At 41.6% G+C, this 21,275-nt stretch overlaps 1 protein-coding gene across 3 annotated transcripts in view; it reads right to left on the bottom strand.

Annotated features, from left to right (window-relative positions):
- rims2a (regulating synaptic membrane exocytosis 2a) overlaps window positions 1-21,275 on the bottom strand; it is a gene marked incomplete at its 3' end in the record, with an annotated part of 136,647 nt that overhangs the window by 75,090 nt on the left and 40,282 nt on the right. For 2 of the 3 annotated variants that reach the window (XM_080426402.1, XM_080426403.1), the window contains exons 11-16: window positions 21,041-21,185; window positions 20,072-20,098; window positions 16,920-16,988; window positions 13,060-13,198; window positions 6,499-6,621; window positions 962-1,147 (exon numbers count right to left, since the gene is read on the bottom strand). In XM_080426402.1, coding sequence (XP_080282528.1) covers window positions 962-1,147; window positions 6,499-6,621; window positions 13,060-13,198; window positions 16,920-16,988; window positions 20,072-20,098; window positions 21,041-21,185 — 689 coding nt within the window. The remainder of the gene's footprint in view (window positions 1-961; window positions 1,148-6,498; window positions 6,622-13,059; window positions 13,199-16,919; window positions 16,989-20,071; window positions 20,099-21,040; window positions 21,186-21,275) is intronic. The other variant, XM_080426404.1, reaches the window with a different exon arrangement.

Here is a 21,275-nt window from a genome sequence, read left to right as displayed (position 1 = left end):
GGCACATGACATAGGCAACATCAACTGTAGGGTACTGATCTGCAACAAGAGATGCAAGATGTCAATCGCATGTGCTGTACAGTCCACCCATCATGTGCTGTACAGTCCACCCATCATGTACTGTACAGTCCACCCATCATGTGCTGTACAGTCCACCCATCATGTACTGTACAGTCCACCCATCATGTACTGTACAGTCCACCCATCATGTACTGTACAGTCCACCCATCATGTACTGTACAGTCCACCCATCATGTACTGTACAGTCCACCCATCAAGCTGCACAGAGAAAGGACTTCAATGCGGAGACAACAGACCAGTGCGACCATGCGTTCGAACGGCCTCCAAAAGGGGGTTCAACTCAAATAAAACAACAAGAAAAAAACGAATTCACATCACAGGAGAAAAGTGCATTAGGTAATGTTAGTATTGAAATAAAAAAACTTAAAACACATAACAAACACATAACACATAACATGACACAAATTGTCAGCCCCATCGCCGCTATACTCAATACAGTGCATGAGCAGCGTGTGCCAAAGAAAAAGAAAAGAACAACAAGGGGGAAATAATAATAAAAACAGGTTAGTGCTGTTGTATCTACAGCATCAGGATTTCGTGCTTGGAACATGATGGGGGGGGGGAAAAGAAAATATGGCACTGGTACTTTTGGGGCACACAGAAAATAAAAGTGGTAAGCTTGCTGGGTGGTTGGGTGGAGTGGTTGTTGCGAGGTGAGGTGATGTGGGGTGAGTTTGGGGTGGGGTTGGGGGTTTGGGTAGAGGGGTGATGGGTGGTGGTGTTTCTCCTTCATTCTGTGGATTAGTTCAGTTTGATGGTCAGGAGGGTAAGGGGGGGTGGGTGGGAGGGGGGGGGGGGGGTTCGGCTGTGAGCTATACTATAGCCCACAGCTATAAGCGCTATAGCCGCTACGGCGGCGTAGCTGATCTGGGGGTCACACCTCGTCGGGGCAGGCGAGGGAGGGGCAGACCTCCCGGACGGTAGAGACGGCATAGACCTCATGATCGACGAGTCTTGGGGACGTTCGGTGGAGCGCGAGCGGGAGGCGGGCCGCTCTATTGTGGGCCGCTGGTCTGCCGAACGGGACCTGCTGGGATACTCGTGTCTATCCATGGATCCGTGGTTCCTATGGAGGTTATTGAGAAGATAAGGCAAGGTGCTCAGTGGGCGCCCAACAATGGGGTGGTGGGATGCATTGGAGGCTATTATGATCACAAAGGGGGGCCGGATATAGGTCCCGGATGGTACTTATATGTTGGGGCCCTTGTGGTGCGCTGGCCATCAGAGGCGTGTCGACGGAATCCTCAGGGCTCCTCAGAGCTGGTTAGGAATGTATTGTTTGGTGATGGGTGAGTGTGTACATACAATAGCCAATATTCCAATGCTCAAAGTTCTGCCTCCTCCTCGCCATGGACTGTTACGGTGAAATGTGTGACCTGCCAAAATGTGTGACCATCTTGTGGACATAACTGTCAATGTCTGAGCGATTATATATACGTGGCCTAAATGATGGTCACATATTTCGGAAGGTCACCAATTTCACTGTAACACCGGAGAACGGAAGAGGCGAGGAGGCATACATATGAGCTAATCGGAATTAGACTACTCGAGCAGGGTAAACATAGGGTCGGTTGTAGCCGTGGATGAGGTTTCTCAAGAATTGAAGTTGACTTATTATTGACCTATTGTGTGCATCATATGAAAGAATTTGGCATGAAAAAGAGCATTTTACACAAACTGTATAAAGTATAAAGGCACTGCAGGAAATACATCAGAATAAGCAGTACTATTCATATCAGCCCACTTGATACTGAATATATATATATACATACATACTGTATATCTCAGGAGATGTGATCATACAGAGGTGCAAAACATGCATACAGTATGATTAAATACAATATATATTTGCTATAAATAGTTCAAATACTGCATTGTTGGACAATAATCAATGAGAGGATTGCATACACTAAACAAGACTTAATCCATCAAACTTACTGGTTTATATACAGTACATTATAGTCACTCACTGCCTTAATTAATTTCTATAGTTGTCAGGATAAAGATCATTATGTTTGATAGAATAAATTCCATTTTGTCATCCTATTTTACTATAGAACAGTGGCTCTCAAACTGGTCCCCCAAATGAATACATATTTGGCCGCAGATCCCCATCTGAAAATATGGTGCCACCGCATCCAAGATTTGCATTTTCCCCACATTTTCCCTTCAAGAATAATTTGAAAACAGCAGATCTACAAGCTCACAACGTGTCGCACAGCACCACGTTGTGAGCTTGTAGATCGGCTATTTTCAAATAGCCGATGTAGCTTACTGTATTTAGGAATAAAGTGGTTAAACTGATTGTGATGCTATATTAAGACATTTTGTTGGGGACCCCCTGGAACCCCCTCAAGGACCCCTGGGGGGGGGGGGGGGGTCACTTTGAGAACCACTGCATTACACTATAGAAAACACAACAACCGATCAAATGAAATACAGCAGCCAGCACAATAACTTAAAAGTGACGGCTACTTCTGTCAGGGCATATTAGACACTAAAAGATTTATTTGAACTGCTCAGATTTGTCACTCTGTGACTAAATGTATGGGATCGGGGACTGACTGCAGACAAGCCTCTGGGAAAGACTTTGGGAAGGTCAGTCCAGTGTTTGTAAATTTGAACGTAGAATTGTGTGAACCAGGTGGCTCTTGTGACAGTCTTGTAGTGTCTAAAAGCAGGGTGAACAATTGCTAGTTAAACATCTGTCCAGTAGAGGAGGTACTTCCTTTTGCATCCCAGCCAATGGTACAGTGGTAGTGGTAAAAGAAGTACTCAGATTTTTCACTTAACCACTTCAATGCAAATCTTTGAAAATATATTTTTTTACAGCTAATATTTTTGTAAAATATTTGGTTCCAGGGAGGGAACCCCCAGAAGCAAAGATTTGAGTTACAAATGTTCGCTTTAAAATATATATATATTCAAGGATTTGCACACATTTTCACGATTTAAAAGAAATAGCAGATCTGCAAGCTCATTGCGCGGCACTCTGTGCCGCGCTATGAGCTTGTATATCTGCAATTTTAAAATAGCCAAAGAAATCTAAAATCACAGAGATACGTTCCCGGATTGAATGGGTTAAATGACATATGGTTGACCAGAGTCACCCCGAGCTCTACACTAGTATCTTTTCTGTTATCTGTGCTGGGGTTACGGAAGTAGCGCTACCACAATATTCAAATACCCGGTTAAATGTAAAAGTACAAAAGTTTTGGCTTAAAAATATACTTACAGTATACCAAATTAAACGTCAAAATTTGGCACACTTTTTTTTTTTTAGAAAAGCTAGCTGATCCACACGCTCGCGTGCTTGTAGATCAGCTATTTTCGAATAGACAAAGAATAAAATAGAGCTTAATTGGTTAATTCATGTTTTGTATATAAATGATCTGAATCTACAAACTGACTTTTCAAATAGTTGTAGTGGAGTAAAAAATATTTGCCTCTGAGATTTAGTGGAGTAGCAGTATAAAGTATTGAAAAACGGTCACTTCACACAGGGTTTCATCAGTCACTGACCTTAAGCAGCCTCAACCTTTCCTTCGCTGGTTTTTATTTAGTATTCTTTATTATTACGATCATGTACGGCGATGATCATCATCATAATCATTAGTGGGCTCCCATCCCGAGGTCATTACAGTCAGTGGATTTATGGCTAAGAACAGTGCAGGTAATGTCCGTTATGAATCACACATCTCATTAGGCGTGGTGGTGTGATGGATAAAGGGACACGGCCAGGTCGCAAAATTCTCCCACTATTGAGTGTGAGCTTGCAGATCTGCTATTTTACACAGATTTTGACAACTAATAAAATGGAACATTCTGCATAATGAGTGCTTTTACTTTTGGTAGTTTTAAGTACATTTTGATGGCAATACTTTTGTACTTTGACTCAAGTAAACTTTTGAATACAGGAGAGTATTTCTACATTGCGGTATTGATACTTTTTACTCAAGTAAAAAAGTCTGAGTACTTCTTCCGCCGTTCTGCTTGTGGTTCACCGGCATTGCACAGTTGCACTGTATATTCTCGTGGGATTTACGTCAAGCACGAAGGATCAGTGTCCTTGATGCCTTGCGGTGTCTGTGGTTACATGCTACAGGTTACTGTATGTCCCAGACAGAGAGAAACTCTGGGGAGATGCATTTAAACAACATAACAAGTCAGAAAAAAAGAATCAAGCCTTGGGGAGATACTACTCACTAAACTAAGAGTTGCCATGGGGTTCAAACTCCACCAGCATTCACTCTGTCCTTTCTGCACTTCCACACACTTTCCACTCTCCACATGCCTTTTATTGCCTCTTCTCTGCCCACATTTCTCTCCTCCTTTCTCCCTCTCTCTCTGTCACTCCGTTTAAGCAGAATCTGCTCTGTTATTATAGTTAACTAAAACTAACAAAATAGCGAAAACTAGAATTGACAAAGCATTTTAGAAAAAAACGACAACTAACTTAAACTACATTATGTGTTTACAAAACTAACTAAAACAATAGAGAAAAAATCTTTAGTTTTAGTCTTTGTCAATAGCAAAAAAAAATCTTTAAAAAAACGTCAAAATGCATTGCTGTGTGTTGCGAGCGTGTAGACGCATATTTTCACAATTTTTCGGAGCTTTGTGAATCTCGCCCCTGACTACCCATATTACAATAAAAAACTGAAAACTAAAACTAACTGAAACTAACACTAAAACTAATAAAAACTAAACTTAAACTAAGCCCAAAAAAAATGTTAAAAAAAAGTAATTTAATAATGGTATACGACTGCAATTTCAGCAAATATCTAATTTAAACTGAAATGAAAAAGACAAAAAGAATAAAAAACGCTGGACTGCTATATCGAAACTCAGCATAAGAGTGTGAGGTCAAAGAGAGAGCCAAAGAGACAGGGAGACAATGAAAGACAAGCACAAACAGACAGAGTGAAACGGAGAGAGAGAGTGGAACCAGGGTTGATCGTAGGGAAACTTTGTGACACTTTAATAAAGTCAGTCAGGCTCTCAGGCTGCATTCCAAGGACTTCATGTTTTACTCCACAGACACAGAGAGAGAGAGAGAGAGAGAGAGAGAGAGAGAGAGAGAGAGAGAGAGAGAGAGAGAGAGAGAGAGAGAGAGAGAGAGAGAGAGAGAGAGAGAGATACACAGACAGACGGAGAGAGAGAAACAGACAGACAGACATACCAGGCTCAACCAGGTCACACTTTTCAGTGGCATGCCAACTGCTGTGGTTCTTGGGGACAGGACCGGACGAGACGGTACAGAACGGGAGGGGAGGGAGGGGGGGGGGGGTGCTATTGATGCACGGTCGGACCCGGCGGCCCCCCAGACTCACACACACACGAGGCGACAACAATATAAGCTCCAGCACCAACAGAGACTTGACAGATGGAGCTACGCTGAGCTCAGAGAGAAGCATCAGAGATGCTGATGTACTGTATGGGTGAGCAGTGAGGACTCGCCCATATGACACAGACAGGACATTAATTATACACTAATCACAGACATGACTGCCCCAGTGTACCACTGGGGGGTATACTGGACACGGTACACAAACAGGAACGACTACAAAAGACAACAGTACACCTGTGGTATATGGTGTCATATGGTGTACTGTTGTTAACCCTTTAAGACCGGGAACGCACCTGTGTGTCATTTTTAGATTTCTTTGTCTATTCAAAAATAGCAGATCTACAAGCTCATATGAGCTTGTAGATCTGCTATTTATCAAAAATCGTGAAAATGTGTGCAAGTCTTTGAATATATATTTTTTTTGTAAGCGAACATTTTAACTCAAATCTTTGCTTGTTTTGAAAAAAACTAAAGTTCTCAAAAAAGTTTGAGAACCACTGATTATAGCGACGTACGTTTTTTTTTTAAACTGTTAGGATTGAGAAGACATTTGTAGAATCCCCCAGAAGCAAAGATTTGAGTTATAAATGTTTGCTTTAAAAAATATATATATTCAAAGATTTGCACAAATGTTCACGAAGCTCATAGCGAGGCACTCGGTGCCGCGCTATGAGCTTGTATATCTGCTATTTTTGAATAGCCAAATAAATCTATAAAATGACACAGATGCGTTCCCGGTCTTAAAGGGTTAACCGTCATATACTGTACAACCTGCGTACGTTACGGAGCTCACGGCCTCGGTGACTAAACTACCATGCAGAGGCAGTTGTGAGTTGTTGTTTTTATATTCTACACAACGTTCACCAGAGCTGTGATGACTTTTTTTTTTACCCCACAAAACACAGATATCAGACGGGGGGGGGGGGGGGGGGGGGGTGGTATCATTCTCTAGTCATCACGGTTTCACGGTCACAGATAAATAAAAAGGGGGACAACTTTCAGGAGGGACCACAAGACGGCGGATGCACGGATATATATATATAACAGTGGCGCTTGCGTGTTGATACCTCTCATAGTCAAAGTCGGAAGAAGAGTAGGCGCCTTCCGAATTGGTACGGGACATCCTAGTGGAACGCAGTAACCTGACTGCCTCCTCTCGACACAGGGGGGGGTACACACGGTGGTTGCGGCTGGCGAAAAGATATCACAACTGGTCAGTATTTCATTACTTTGAAAGGAAAAGGGGGCGAAGCAGGAAAATAGAAATGTGGAAAAGAAAAGTGTGGAATACCCTCCTAGCTTTTAAAAGGATTCCTGGTTTTGCTGTGATTTGATCCACAACAAACGGCCTTTCTACGACACCAATGTATGTACATAATGCATTGTAATATGCAAGTATAACATGAGTATATTTCAACACAATTGGCACAGGAAACCTCCTCTGCTGGACAAAATGTCACACACAAAAAAACAAACAAACAAAAAAACACAAGCCACTTATAATTCATTCACAGTATTGATACAGAATATTATTTGCTGACTGAAATCAAATGACACAATAAAATATTCATTATCTGTCACTCTTACTTGTCCATGAAATGGACTGTACCTTATCATTTACAATGGAAAGAATGCTTCTAAAGAGTTCATGATTCTGAAATGAGGAGAGGCAGACAGAGAATGTAGATACTGGGTGGATGACGTGTATGGATGTTGTGGGGACTCTCGTACAGTGGCACTGATAACTAGGCAATGACGGCACTGACAATGTCCAGTCATTGCTATGGGTAGAAATCAGCTTCCTAGCTAGAGAGCCATGTTTTCTGTGATGCTTATCTCCCTCTAAAAGGGCAGTTTACAGTTCACGCCAAGCACTATAACTATAGCGATAGCTATATCGGTCACCATCACCTTTATTATAGTTGTGGTGTGGACTCTGCCATCCACTTGACTTTTAAAACTAACTTTATAGTTATAGTTAGTTATAGTTATCGTGGTTGGTGCGAACAGCCCTTAACTGCAGTTTAGGCACGTTGGTACACCTAACTTCAGCATTTAAAGGGAGTCAAATCCTCGCTCTGCAGTGTATGCTCTGCACAGATCAACGCCCGATTTATACTCGCTTGCGAGCCGCGTTCGAGCATGGAAAATAGCCGATCTACAAGCTCACAGCACGTTGGCACCAGTGGTGTAAAGCAACTAAGTACATTTACTTAAGTACTGTACTTAAGTACAATTTTGAGTTATTTGTACTTTACTTGAGTGTTCCAAGTTCCAATACTTTTACTTCTACTCCACTACATCTGGGATCCAAATATTGTACTTTTACTCCACTAAATTTATTTGAAACCTTTATTTACTATTTACTTTATAGATTTTGAATATTATTACAAAACATACATTACCCACTTCAGCCCTATATACATTTCGGCCATTTTAAAATAGCCGATCTACAAGCTCACAATGCGTCGCATTGTGAGCTTGTAGATCTGCTATTTTCAAAAGATGTTTATACATTTCAAAACTTGACATGGGACATTCTGCATAATGAGTCCTTTTAATTTGGTACTTTAAGTACATTTTGATGCCGATACTTTTGTACTGTTACTCAAGTACATTTTGAATTCCGGACTTTTACTAATAACAGAGTATTTCTACATTGCAGTAATAATGATACTTTTACTTAAGTAAAACATTTGAGTACTTTTTCCACCACTGGTTGGCACGTGGCAACCAAGAATTAAATCAGCTGTAACACTGCAGAGTCTGTGCCACTAGTGTCAGTGCCATAATTCAACTCCCAGATTTGGAAGCCTTGCTGGTTAAGATTCTGTGGAGGGGGGTGGGTTTGGGGGTTTGGGGGAGGAGGGGGGGCTTCATGCAGTCTCAGGTATAAAGGTCTACCTGGGGTTTTCCTTTTCAGGATCATCGATAGGCTCAGTGTGTCTGCTTGGAGGAGGTAGGGTGAGATAATGGCTGCAGGGCCACATCACGGAGAGGGAGGAGGAGGAGGAGGAGGAGGAGGAGGGGACGGAGAGAGAGAGAGATGGTTCAATGGGGCAGAGGAAGAGAGGGAGAGGGATGGAAGAAAAGGTGGTAGAGGTAAAGACAAAATGTATAGCGTGCTAGATACAGAAGTAGGTTAAGACAAGAGGAAACATGGCAGAGTAACATGACAGAGAGAGAGAGAGAGAGAGAGAGAGAGAGAGAGAGAGAGAGAGAGAGAGAGAGAGAGAGAGGGAGAGAGAGAGAGAGAGAGAGAGAGATGTCTTCCCCAGCTGTGGCCAACAGATACTGTAGATGGATGTCATCAGCAGTGGTCACACTGGAGAAGGATGGGTGACAAACAGCGGAGCAGAGTCCTGCTGTTTGTCACCCCCATCTGAGCTACAGAACACATTCACAGTTCCTGTATGATTGAATTGCCAGTCTATCATACTATACGCTGGATATATACTGGAGATTTGAATTTCATGGGGTCATGTACATAAATACATGTAAAAAAAGATAACCCAAACTTGAAAACTTGAAAGAAACTAAACATAAACAAAAAAAACATACACAAATGACACAGAATCATCAAAATACTATAACCAGGAAAAACATTTCATTCACGTTCCCACAATAATTCAAAGATGTTTCATGTTTGTTCCATAATTCCATATTCCATAGTTCCATAATTGCCCATGAGTCATTTTGTGTGTCATTTTCAGCTGTTTTCAATAAATAACTGAAAAGCTGTTCAATTTAAGGCACTGAAATATACAGTCAAGTGAGCTCTGTCACAGACAATTTAGATAATAAGTGCATTTCCCGTGTATTGATGTTGATTTAGGCTGTGCTTCTGAAATATGAAATAAAGTTAATTAGCCCATTGAGACCTGGAACGCACCTGTGTCACTTTAGATTTCTTTGGCTATTCAAAAATAGCAGATATACAAGCTCATAGTGCGGCACCGAGTGCAGCGCTATGAGCTTGTAGATCTGCTATTTTTTTTTAATCTTGAAAAAAAATGTTTTAGATTTTTTTTTCTAAACAAAAAAGGTTTTTTTTAGGATGTAGGAAGAAAAAAAAATGAATCGCCTCAGGTCTTAATGGGTTAGAGCGGGTGGGGGGGTTCGGGGGTTAGCTAAGGCCTAGCAGTGCCACGGCTGTGAGTGAACTCTGGAGTCTCGGACAGACATTGACAGAAAAATGTGTGCTGATCGAGGATGACTGACCATTTCCCCTTGACCACTCATTCATTCACTACGTACAGTGACATTATAAAGACATTTGTTCTCCTCAAAGTATTCCATGTGTTTTCATAGATTTTTGAACGGGGAAGGAGAAGTGAAACAGGTTGTTGCGACAGCCCTTTGAGGACAAATACATATGAACAAGTTGAATTCCACGCCAGCCCAAATGTTCATAAATAAATGAAAACAATAAATTAACAATTAACAAAACAAATTATTAAACAATAAAAATGTTGCTGTTTACAATGTGATACTAAAACTATGATCCAATCGCGTGGTGTAACAGCTTAACCATAGTACAGCAAAAAAAATAAAATAACGTAATTTCTACAGTGTCACATGCCGAACATATAGCAGATCTACAAGCCCACAACGCGTTGCATGTGAGCTTGTAGGAAGCAGAGGTACTGTATGACATCAGCGCAGGTTTTTACTGAAGACTTTCTTGGGGAAAGTGGCAGGATGCTATTTAAGGACTGGGTGATAGTCACACTGAAATGATGTTTCCAAAGAGTTTAAAGGGATAGTTCACCCCCCAAAAAAATATTGTCACCCCATGGAGACTTGAATTCATGGATATTTTTTCGTTTTTGTCGCATTCCTAAGCCAATAATTTGATGACCAGCGGACCGGTAGGCAGCGGTTCCGGTAGGAGACTCTTTGTGTCTCCTAGCGGAACCGCTGACGGTCATCAAATTATTGGCTTAGGAATGCGACAAAAACAAAAAAAAATGGGGTGACTAATCGATAGAAAAAAAGTCATTTTGGGGGTGAACTATCCCTTTAAGGCAAAGGAAGTAGTAAGTAGCCATGTGGCCCATAGGTCAGGAACCTATCTCCTTGTTTCCATAGCCTGAGGCAGCTTGATGCACAAGTAGCCTACAACCCCCTGGACATGGTGCTATGTATGTCACAGGGACTTACCCCCCAATGCAACTGTTGACGCTGAATGCCAAGCAGGGAGCCATTGGGTATACCATGTTATAGTCTTTGGTATGACTCGGGCCGGGGACTGAACCCGGACCTCCCATATACGCAAGGGGCGGACACTCTCTAACCACAAGGCAGCGTATAAGGCTAAAAGGCCACTTTGCATAATGCTACATGTATCTGCATGTCGGCACCCACACGCATTTGCATTGCATCTGTTCATGCACGCTTGTAGGGCTGGGCTGATATGGCCATAATCAAATATCGCGGTATTTTTTTGACGAAATACCTCGATATCGATATTGTAACGATATTGTGGACTTGGGACTGTTGCTTTCAGAAAGCATTTAGATTTTCTTTTTTGATAAATATTCACCAGTAATGACTGTATAATACATAAAGGAAAATAATAGAACAGCTAGAACGGTCAGGTAAGTTCAGAAAATGATCTCTTTACTTAAAGCCGTTAAAGCCAGGAAAAGACAACACTTCTGTCATGTCATGATATTACGATGACAACGAAGACGACATCTATTAGTCTCACATCACAACATCGATATAACATCGATATATTGCCCAGCCCTACACGCTCGCATTATGTACATGCGTGTGCACGGTAAAAATCCTGTGTTAATGCATCTATTTGTAACCCGAGAGCGTACAAATGGAACCAAATGGACCCCGTTTGCCTGTCCTTTCTGGTTCTATTTATACTCTCTCAGAGTTAACCCATTAAGACCGGGAAAGTATCTGTGTCACTTTTTAGATTTCTGTGGCTATTCGAAAAATAGCAGATATACTGTACAAGCTCATAGCGCGGCACTCACATTGCTATTTTTGAAAAATCTTGAAAATATCTTCAAATCTTTGAATATGTATATTTTTAAAGCGAACATTTGTAACTCAAATCTTTGCTTCGGGGGGGTGGTCCTTGACATTTTTCTTAAAGGTTGAAAAAAGTTATTTGTTGTTTGGCCGCCGACCACCATCAAAATATGTTGTTCCAGGGACCCCCAGAAGCAAAAGATTTGAGTTAAAAATGTTCTTTAAAAAAATATATGTATTCAAAGATCTGCACAGAATGATCAAGATTTTTTAAAAAATAGCAGATCTACAAGCTCATAGCGCGGCACTCGGTGCCGCGCTATAGCGCGGGTACCGCGCTATAGCGCGGCACAAGCTCATAGCGCGGCACTCGGTGCCGCGCTATGAGCTTGTATATCTGCTATTTTTGAATAGCTGAAAATCTAAAATGACACACAGATGCGTTTCCCGGATTGAATGGGCTAAAGGAAAACACAGAGGAGATTTGCCAGTGTGTTGCTGACCAGCATACAGTATACACGGCCGGCGGTGTGTAAGCTCAGGTGTATGGGGTATACCTGTCAGGGGAGTAGCTGTCTTCAGACACAGTGGGGTGGTCCAGTTCCAGTCTAGAGGAAGAGCTGTACTGGGACCCCCCACCGCCGGGGTCGTATTCCGGGTCCTGACCTCTGCTGTGTATATGACAGAAGCGGACTGGATCACCCCCCTATAGTACCGTACCGTACACTAAACACACTGCCCTCTATGGGCCGAGGGGAGGATATGTTGTGGCTGGAAATTTTGGTGTATGGAACGACACAGTAAAAACAAAAAAAAATCCTCAGCGTGAATTTAACTCTGAGAGTGTACAAAATGGAACCAAATGGACCCTTCCATTTTGTACTCTATCAGGGTTACAAATGGATAAATTAACACTGAGGGTTTAGTACTGTTGAGATCATCTGCGTATCATCTGCGTAGAATCGCTCGCGACTGATATGGGATTTCCAAACAGTGGCTCCTCGCAAATGTCATTGGAAAATTTTATTATTGTATTAGTATTATTATTATTTAAACAAAGACACACAACACCATCATCATCATCATCATCATCAGATGAGCGTATACAAGAGAACAGCTAAAACAGATCACAAAATCACAATTACCCAGAAAGCATTGGTCAGAAAAGGATTACCATGTGGATTTTACCTTCCTTTTTTTAAATGTGAACTGTCACTAGCACATAAGACTATGTATACCGTTACCAGTACTGTACCTCATGCACTTCAGCTGCTGCTATCTCTTTGCACCTTATGTGTAACTTCATGTATATATACCTGCTACTTTTTTCACCTTATGTCTCACTTCATTTACATACCAGCTACTTTTTTTCACCTTATGTTTAACCTCATGTAAAGGTTTTTTATTCTATATGTATAAATGCACATAACTCTTGACCTTTCTTTCCTACCGTATGTGTTTTTCTCCTTACTCTCCCTGTCTCTGCCCCCCCCCCCCCCTTTCCTGAAAACTAAAAAATAATGGAGCTTCGCACAAACAAATATTTGACCCACTACATTACACCTGTCAACGTGTGATGTGACAATAAAGTGATTGTAACTCTGAAATGCTAGACTGATAACCGGTGGTTATACCTGGAGGGCGGGGGGACGCTGGGAGAACGCGAACGTGCCCGGTTGATGTCTGCCGACCTGGAGCAGTGGTTGGATGACATCACCTGCTCCGGGACGGACAAGGTGGAACTCTGGAGGTCTCGACCGTTTGTCCGGTAGTCTGGAGGAGGAAGAGGAGGGTGAGGACGGATGGGAAAGAGACAGAGGAATGTAAGGAAAGGAGGAGGGCAAAGAGAAAGAGAGTGAAAGGGTTCAGGGACTTTTTTAACCATCAACATAACAGGAGTTTTTAGGTTTTTTCTTTTGAGGAAAAAAGTGTGCACACACAGACCTCTGTGTAAGGTCGAAATGTTGGTTTCCTATTAAAATCCTTTCTTGCGTCGTGGCAACGAGCTGTGCGACCATCACACTTTTTTTTCTCCGGTTGAAAATACCTCATTTTTGTCAAGTTCAATATGTGTATATACAGTAGTATAATGTACAAGTATAAATTAAATACGTTGATGGACTAATAACTAACTAATAATGTACATGTAATGCAGATGAATTCCTCCCGAGTGTGTACTTTGCTTTAACCCACTACATAATGTGTAGGCATAGCAGTTTAGGACAAAACTTTCAAATAGTTATGTTAAATGCCATACTGTACAGGTGATGGATTTTCCATTTTATACTTTGCCGAGTCTCCAGATTCAAATAAATGAGGACTAGGTTTCAATAAAGGTGTGATTCACTCACTGTGATAACATTGTGCATTAAACATGAAAATAGCCTTAAAAAAAATCTGAAATATTATAATGAATTTTCCCTGCAAGACTGATTAGTCCATTGAACTTGAAAGAGTTCATTACCCGATAATCAGACATGGCTAGCAGCTACGGTTAAGGTCAATGCTTTGCTCTATTAAAGTTGATTGATATTCAATAGAGTGTATAGCTCATTAAAATGAGTTACACATAACCGTGAATCAAAAGTAAGATTAGAAGAAAACATGGGAGGTAATGACAGAGCAACATTAACCTTCACTCAAGGCATTTTGACAAAGTAATATTTTTGTTTTTATTAAAGGCATGGCTGTTAGCTGTACTTTCTCATTATTATTGCTGTCGGGCAGAAACCTTGTATCTCCCTATTCTTGCAACTTTGTGTGTCTTTTTGTAAATGAACGCTACATCGTCGCACAACAGGGTCATGCACACGTAGCGAAGACAGTTGGGAGCTTGTACATGTGCTTTTTTTTGTGACATTTAAAACGTTTTATTTGTAAGTTATTACGTCTGTCTGTGGGCTTTATAATGAAAAGTGTTAACAAGAGAGCGTGACTAAATTATAACTACATTGGTTCCAATTGGAATCCATTTTTCCATTTTTATTAAAAGTAACAGTTCTGTACATACAAGGTTTTTTACCCAACAACGGCGATGATATTGACTCGAGATTGATCCACAAATCCATAAAAGCGCTGAATTATGTACATTTTGTGGCATTACAAAATAGCTACGTTGGCGGTTATATTAATATGATATTAACACACTGTACACAGATGTGGCCACCCTGGTCCACTAGTTTGTTCAATCAAAAACTTCAATATTAATGCCTGAAAACCTCTAAATGCGGTATAATTATGTAATTATGCGTATAAGGGGGGCGGGGGGGGGGGGGCTGCCATGTCTGCTATTTCTTCCCAACATACAGCTAACAATGCAACTCTGCAATCAATTGCGTGCAGGAGCTAATTAAATCCGTTCTTTCTCTTGACGTGCGGGTTCACGCCTGGCTAGAGTCTGCCTGTTAAGCACATACACACTAAGACAAGAGCTTTGAACTGACAATTAACAGGGTTTGACAGGCTATGGTCCTCAGTGCGCGGTACAGTGGTTGGGAACACGGTTTGCCAGATCTGCTTATCATAGTTTCCCCGCAAGATTTTATTTGAAAATAGCCGATCTACAAGCTCACAACGTTGTGAATAGCAGATCTACAAGCTCATAGCGCGGCACCGAGTGCCGCGCTACGAGCTTGTAGATCTGCTATTTTTGAAAAATCATGAAAATGTGTGCAAATCTTTGAATATACATATTTTTAAAGCCAACATTTTTAACTCAAATCGTTGCTTCTGGGGGTCCATGGAACAAAATATTTTGAGATGGGGGTCGGTCGGCTAAATACATATAATTTTGGGGGTCCTTGACATGAAAAGGTTTGAGCACTACTGATATAGAAACATACGTTTTTCAGAACAGTGTTGAGATTTAGAAGACATTTGTAGAATCGGCTTCAGGTCTTAATGGGTTAAGTGGTTAAATATTATTTGAAAAAAAAAATAACTTCCTTTGTACAGCTTTCAGGGGACGTAATTATTACTGCTCTAAATAGTATTCAAAGATTGTGAAATAGTGTCCGACTTGATAAACTACAGTAGGCTGAGTATCAACACTCCAGGTGCTGTATATTTCAAGATCTGAGCAATAGGGCTGGAACCATCGATCTATCAGGGGGTATTCCCTGCCCTGGGAGGAGGTCTGCATAGAGAGGAGGAGGTGTGAGGAGGAGGAGAGAGCTGAGGGGGGTATTCCCTGCCCTGGTAGGGAGGCTGGCATCATGCTGGAGCACTGAGGGAATGGTTGGAATGTTAAAGAGGAAGGGTTTCCCTCAGATAAATTCTCATCAGGCATCCCCCCTTTCTGTCTGTCTGTCTGTCTGTCTGTCTGTCTATCTGTCTGTCTGTCTGTCTGTCTGTCTGTCTGTCTGTCTGTCTGTCTGTCTGTCTGTCTGTCTGTCTGTCTGTCTGTCTGTCTGGGAAGATAGAGCACTATAGTAATGTATTCTCTTTCTTATTTTCTCTTCAAGCTCTCTCTCTCTCTCTTTCTCTCCCTCGGTCTCTGACACATCTGATGTCTGTCTTTTCCCTCATAGGCATAGGCACTGTTTTGTTTTGTTCTGTGCGCTCTCGCTCTCTCTCTCTCTCTCTCTCTCTCTCTCTCTCTCTCTCCATAGCGTGGTGGTGATGTTGCAGCGTGGGCGGTACAGTTGGAGCTGAGTGTATAGCAGCAGCAGGCCAGTGCAGAGGGAGGCATCTTACTGTGATGCTGCAGCATTGCTTTACCCTGTTAACACTAGATATGATGCTATGGAAACGCAGGTTCATACCCTGTTAACACTAGATATGATGCTATGGAAACGCAGGTTCATACCCTGTCAACACTAGATATGATGCTATGGAGACACAGGTTCATATACCCTTCTGGAATCCTGACCAGTGGTGTAAAGTGCATTTACTCAAGTACTGTACTTAAGTACAATGTTGAGGTATTTTTTACTTTACTGGAGTATTTCTAATTTTCAGTACTTTTACTTCTACTCCACTACATCTGAGAGGCAAATATTGTACTTTTACTCCGCAACAATTATTTGACAACTTTAGTTACTATTACTTTGTAAATTTTGATCATTATTACAAAACATACATTATCCACTTAAGCCCCAATACACATTTAGGCCATTTGAAAATAGCCGATCTACAAGCTCGCAATGCGTCGCAAGCTTGTAGATCTGCTATTTTCAAAAGATTTGTATACATTTTATACATAAACACTTGTGAAACGGGACATTCTGCGCAATGAGTAGCCTACTTTCTACTTTTGGTACTTCAAGTACATTTCGAATTCCAGACTTTTACTTGTAACAGAGTATTTCTACACTCTCTTGCAGTATTGATACTTAAATCAAACATTTTCGTACTTTTTTCCACCATTGATTAACACTAGATATGATGGTATGTAAAACGCAGGTTCATATACCCTCTTCTGGACTCCTGACTCATATCATTGGAATCACAAAGCATAGACAGAGAGTGGTTTGTATCAATATGTGTGTCTTACCAGTTATTACCCCAACACCATCTTCACCATCGTAGTCTGAGATCTCACTGTCACTTATCCTCTGGGATCCTTCAAGGCAGAGAGAGAGAGAGAGAGAGAGAAAGAGAGAAAGAGGGCGGGAGTGGAGGTGAAGGGAGCGCGGGAGGGGGAGGGGGGGGGGGGATTGAGAGGAGAAGAGAGAGAGAAGTTCATTTACATTGGTCTCGTTCATCCCCCAGTGCCTGTCGAGACACGCCTAGCATAATTGTAATCTTTATTGGTTAAAGTGAAGTCTCGAACTGCGTCCAGTGAAGATATACTATATATACTGTATATATATATCTTTATATACCCAATGAATTCAGATGGCTCTGTCTCTCCTGTACATCACCGTGCTGCGCATAATGCAGGCAGGCACCGGCAAGCCAAAACAATATTTCTCCTAATATATATCAGCGCTGTCGGTTGGAAACCTTATATGTCCAAAACTATTCCTTGTATATAGTAAGCTATCTTTATTAGAAGGATAAACCCCTTGAGATGCATCAACTCATTTTCGGGGGGGGGGGGGTCCTTAGAAACTTGGGGGGAAATGACCTGTGTTCCTATTGATCCGAGGTAGTTATTAATTAGTCACAAGCTCTTGTCAATGCTTTTCATCGGTTGAATATTTATAAAACCCACAGATACACTCAACCACTTTAACTTTCAAGATCCTTCAGAAATAGATCAAATAGCAGATCTACAAGCTCGCAACGCGCCACGTCAATGCGTTGTGAACTTGTAAGTCGGCTATTTTCGCTACTTCTGCGGGGCAATCTTGTAATGTAGGGCATTCATTTACAAAACAAAAAGATAAACATTAAAAGTTGAAACATGGAGATATGAGGTTTCTGCCCCGACAGCGACGATATATATAAAAATAACTGTAACAAATGATCCAGATCTCTCCTCAAGCTGAGCCGTGGCCCCATTTAAGATGACAGATTCAATTGTTCAATTTGAAACGTGAGGATAGGGGAGGGGGGGGGGGGGTAGGGGGCTGGATAGAATTGGCCTGGCTCTAACAGCTCTCTCTCTTCATCCTTCAAGTCACCTTATCCCGCTCCTCTCCTCATTTTAAAGTACCGCCACCCCTCCCCGCTTCTGCCCCATTCAGTCAACTTTAAATCAAATGGACACTTGTGCTTTTTCAGAAAAGCGCTGCTCTCTCTGACAGCGCCTCCTCTCCCAACCTTTTCATCTACAGACCACCAGAAACATCATTCTTTTTACAGCTGTCAGCTCTTTCACCCTCGCACTGACACACACAAACACCCAGAACACGGCCAGAAGGAGCCTGAAGATGTCCAGTAGTTAAGTAATACACCGAAACAGTCCTGCAGCAAAATAAGAATTCAGTGGAATGAGAGCAACAACACACACACGTTTACCTACTGTATCCATTCACTGAATACAGTGCGTATGAATAGAGAGGTAAAGGCCATAAAAGGAGATGTTAAGGTTTTGGATAGAAGCAGCGTGATATAACTATGAGAGTGACGACACTATAGCGTAGACTCCCATTGTGAGAATGGAATCTCAATGAGGACGTTCCAATGTTTGGAACTACAGGAGGCGTGACTCAACTCTCTCTCTCTAGGGTCTGGATAGAAGACCAACACTGGATGATATACAGTTTCTTTAACATATTATTATGTATTATTGCCCAGTAGTAATAATATAAATATAGAATATTAATCAAAATGTTTATAATGTAGGAATGTCAAGTGAATCCCACGCTACATACAGTATTCATAATTAAGACACACAAAGCACAAGCAGAGGCTTGAAATGTAATTCAAGTATTTGGCCCATTTTTTTAAAAGGGGGGATTTTTTTTTTTAAACAGGCAGGACATAAAAAAGACACACCACAGAGGACAAAATGTGTGGTCAGCCCCCCCCCCCCTACAAAATTCACAGACCAACACTTTCTTTGACCTGGAAGACCCATAAGACCCCACCACCAGACCAACACAAGAACAGTTAGAGTTTCCCTCCTATACCGACTTTTTCATAAGGGAGGTGAAGGCACAATATTGTATAGGAACAGATAGTGGACTGCATACAGAGGATAGGACATGGGGGAGAGTCAACAGGTATACTGTACAGCACAATTCCAAATGTTAATTTAACTCTGTAAGAGAAGTAATAATGGTCCCTTATGGGTTAAATGAACACTCAGGAACGTGCTGTGAGGGTACACGGAGGAGGAAGGCGCAGGGTGTCTCCTCAAGCTCCTTTTCCCTTTGAAAAACTCCATGACCATGTACTACAAGTACACCATGTACACAGTGGACATGACACTAGTATGTCACATGATGTACAAGTACACCCCCCTGTGACATGGCACTAGTATGCAGTGGTGTAAAGTAACTAAGTACATTTACTGAAGTACTGTACTTAAGTACAATTGTGAGGAACTTTTACTTTACCGGAGTATTTCCAATTGTCTATACTTTTACTTCTACTCCACTTCATCTCAGAGGCAAATATTGTACTTTTACTCCACTACAACTTTTACTTTTGGTACTTTAAGTACATTTTGATACCAACACTTTTCTACTTTTACTCAAGTAACATTTTGAATTCCGGACTTTCACTTGTAACAAGAGTACTTCTACATTGCACTATTGATACTTTTACTTAAGTAAAACATTTGAGTACTGTTTTCCACCACTGCTAGTATGTCACATGATGTACAAGTACAGCCTCTGAACATGACACAAGTATGTCGCAGGGACTTGCCCCCCAAACAACCCTGGATGCTGAGTGCCAAGCAGGGAGGTATTGGTATCATTTCTAAAGTCTTTGATATGACTCGGTCAGGGGGATTGAACCACAACCTCCCCAGTCATAGGGGGGGACACTCTACCACAAGGTCACTGAGCTGGTGGTCTTTTGAGTCTACAACCCCCCCGAGTTCAGTCTCCAACGAGTGGTGTAAACAGAAGCCAATCTCACACCACCAGCTAGCTCGCAGAAATTAATGTAAGGCAGCAGAAAAATTAAAATGCAAGCCTTCAGGGAAAAGGATGGAGCGTCAGGACACGAGAAGGCATTCTCCAAACTGAAGGAAAGCAACACTCAAAGGCTCCATGGCTGGACATTTGGGGGGGGGGGGGGGGTTACCTGAGTTGTACGAATAGGAGCCTTTGTCTGTAGAAGCATTCAGGTTGAATGTAACGAGCACAACAAAGACAAAAGTACATATCAACATACACAGTACATCGTCACTGCTGTCAATCGTGAACATTTTGATCCCCCATAGACTTACTGTAAAGTATTCATAGAAACAAATTGCTAAGCCGCACGACTTTCAAATCGAGGGCATAGAACACATTCGCTGTAAATTGGTTTGTCCTTTGCCAAAACAAATATAATAGCTCATAACCTGAAAGTCATACAACTTACATTCTGGTCCTAAAACTGTTGTTTATTTCAGCACTATAATTCATCATTGCAATGAACCTGGTCATTGCAATTTCTTTCCTGGGAACAACTTTATGAAGTGACGGCAAACGCTTTTTTCGATCTCTGTCCCCATGCATGAGCAGTGGCCGACTTCCTACTCGTCACTTCATAAGCTTGTTACAATGTTCATCTGGATGATGAATAATGCTCACCAAAACAACAGTAGCGCTCTGGGACTTGTTCATTTTGGACAACAGCAGAGGTTTATGACTTCCAGGATATGAGCTAAAATTGTTTTGGCAAGACTGGCCATACTTGTAAGTAGTTGAAATTATATATATATTTGTCTGGGACTGGGCTATGTTGATGATAAGATACAAAAATACAATGATGGCTGCCTTATCCTTTAATATGTAGAATTGTGAATTGTTTATTATTATCATTCTAAACCTATGTTCTTGCCATTCTACATACAGCCAACGTGAGTGGCTGTATGTGTGAATAAGTGAATAAATCGCAGATTGAGGCTTTGTAGCCTTTGCTTTTATAAAATATCCGAGACCGTTAGGATTTTTATTATGGAAGATACTTCTGAACATGTTTTCTACAGTAAGGTTTGTTTTCTAATAGTCTTTGATCTTAAAGAAATGACTGAAATCGGATGGAATCCATGGGCGTTATACATACTCTGCAGCCTCCGCGTGGGACTCTCTCCGTGCAGCTGCCTGCGTTGCGTGTTGGGGGAGGAGCGAGGCGGGGGCACGTCGTGCGTCTGCAGCTTGTACCAATGGGGCTCGTCATCCAGCAGAGCTGTTTCCAGCTCTATCAGGATCTGAGGGACACACACACACACACACAAATATTATGCTCACACATACAAACAAACACATGTGTGTAGATGCATAGATGCATAATACACCGG

Source organism: Gymnoscopelus braueri (assembly GCF_963280865.1).
Source record: "Gymnoscopelus braueri genome assembly, chromosome: 4".
Lineage (NCBI taxonomy): Eukaryota > Metazoa > Chordata > Actinopteri > Myctophiformes > Myctophidae > Gymnoscopelus > Gymnoscopelus braueri.
Note: the sequence above shows the minus strand (reverse complement) of the source record. Positions and strands in the feature narration are given on the sequence as shown.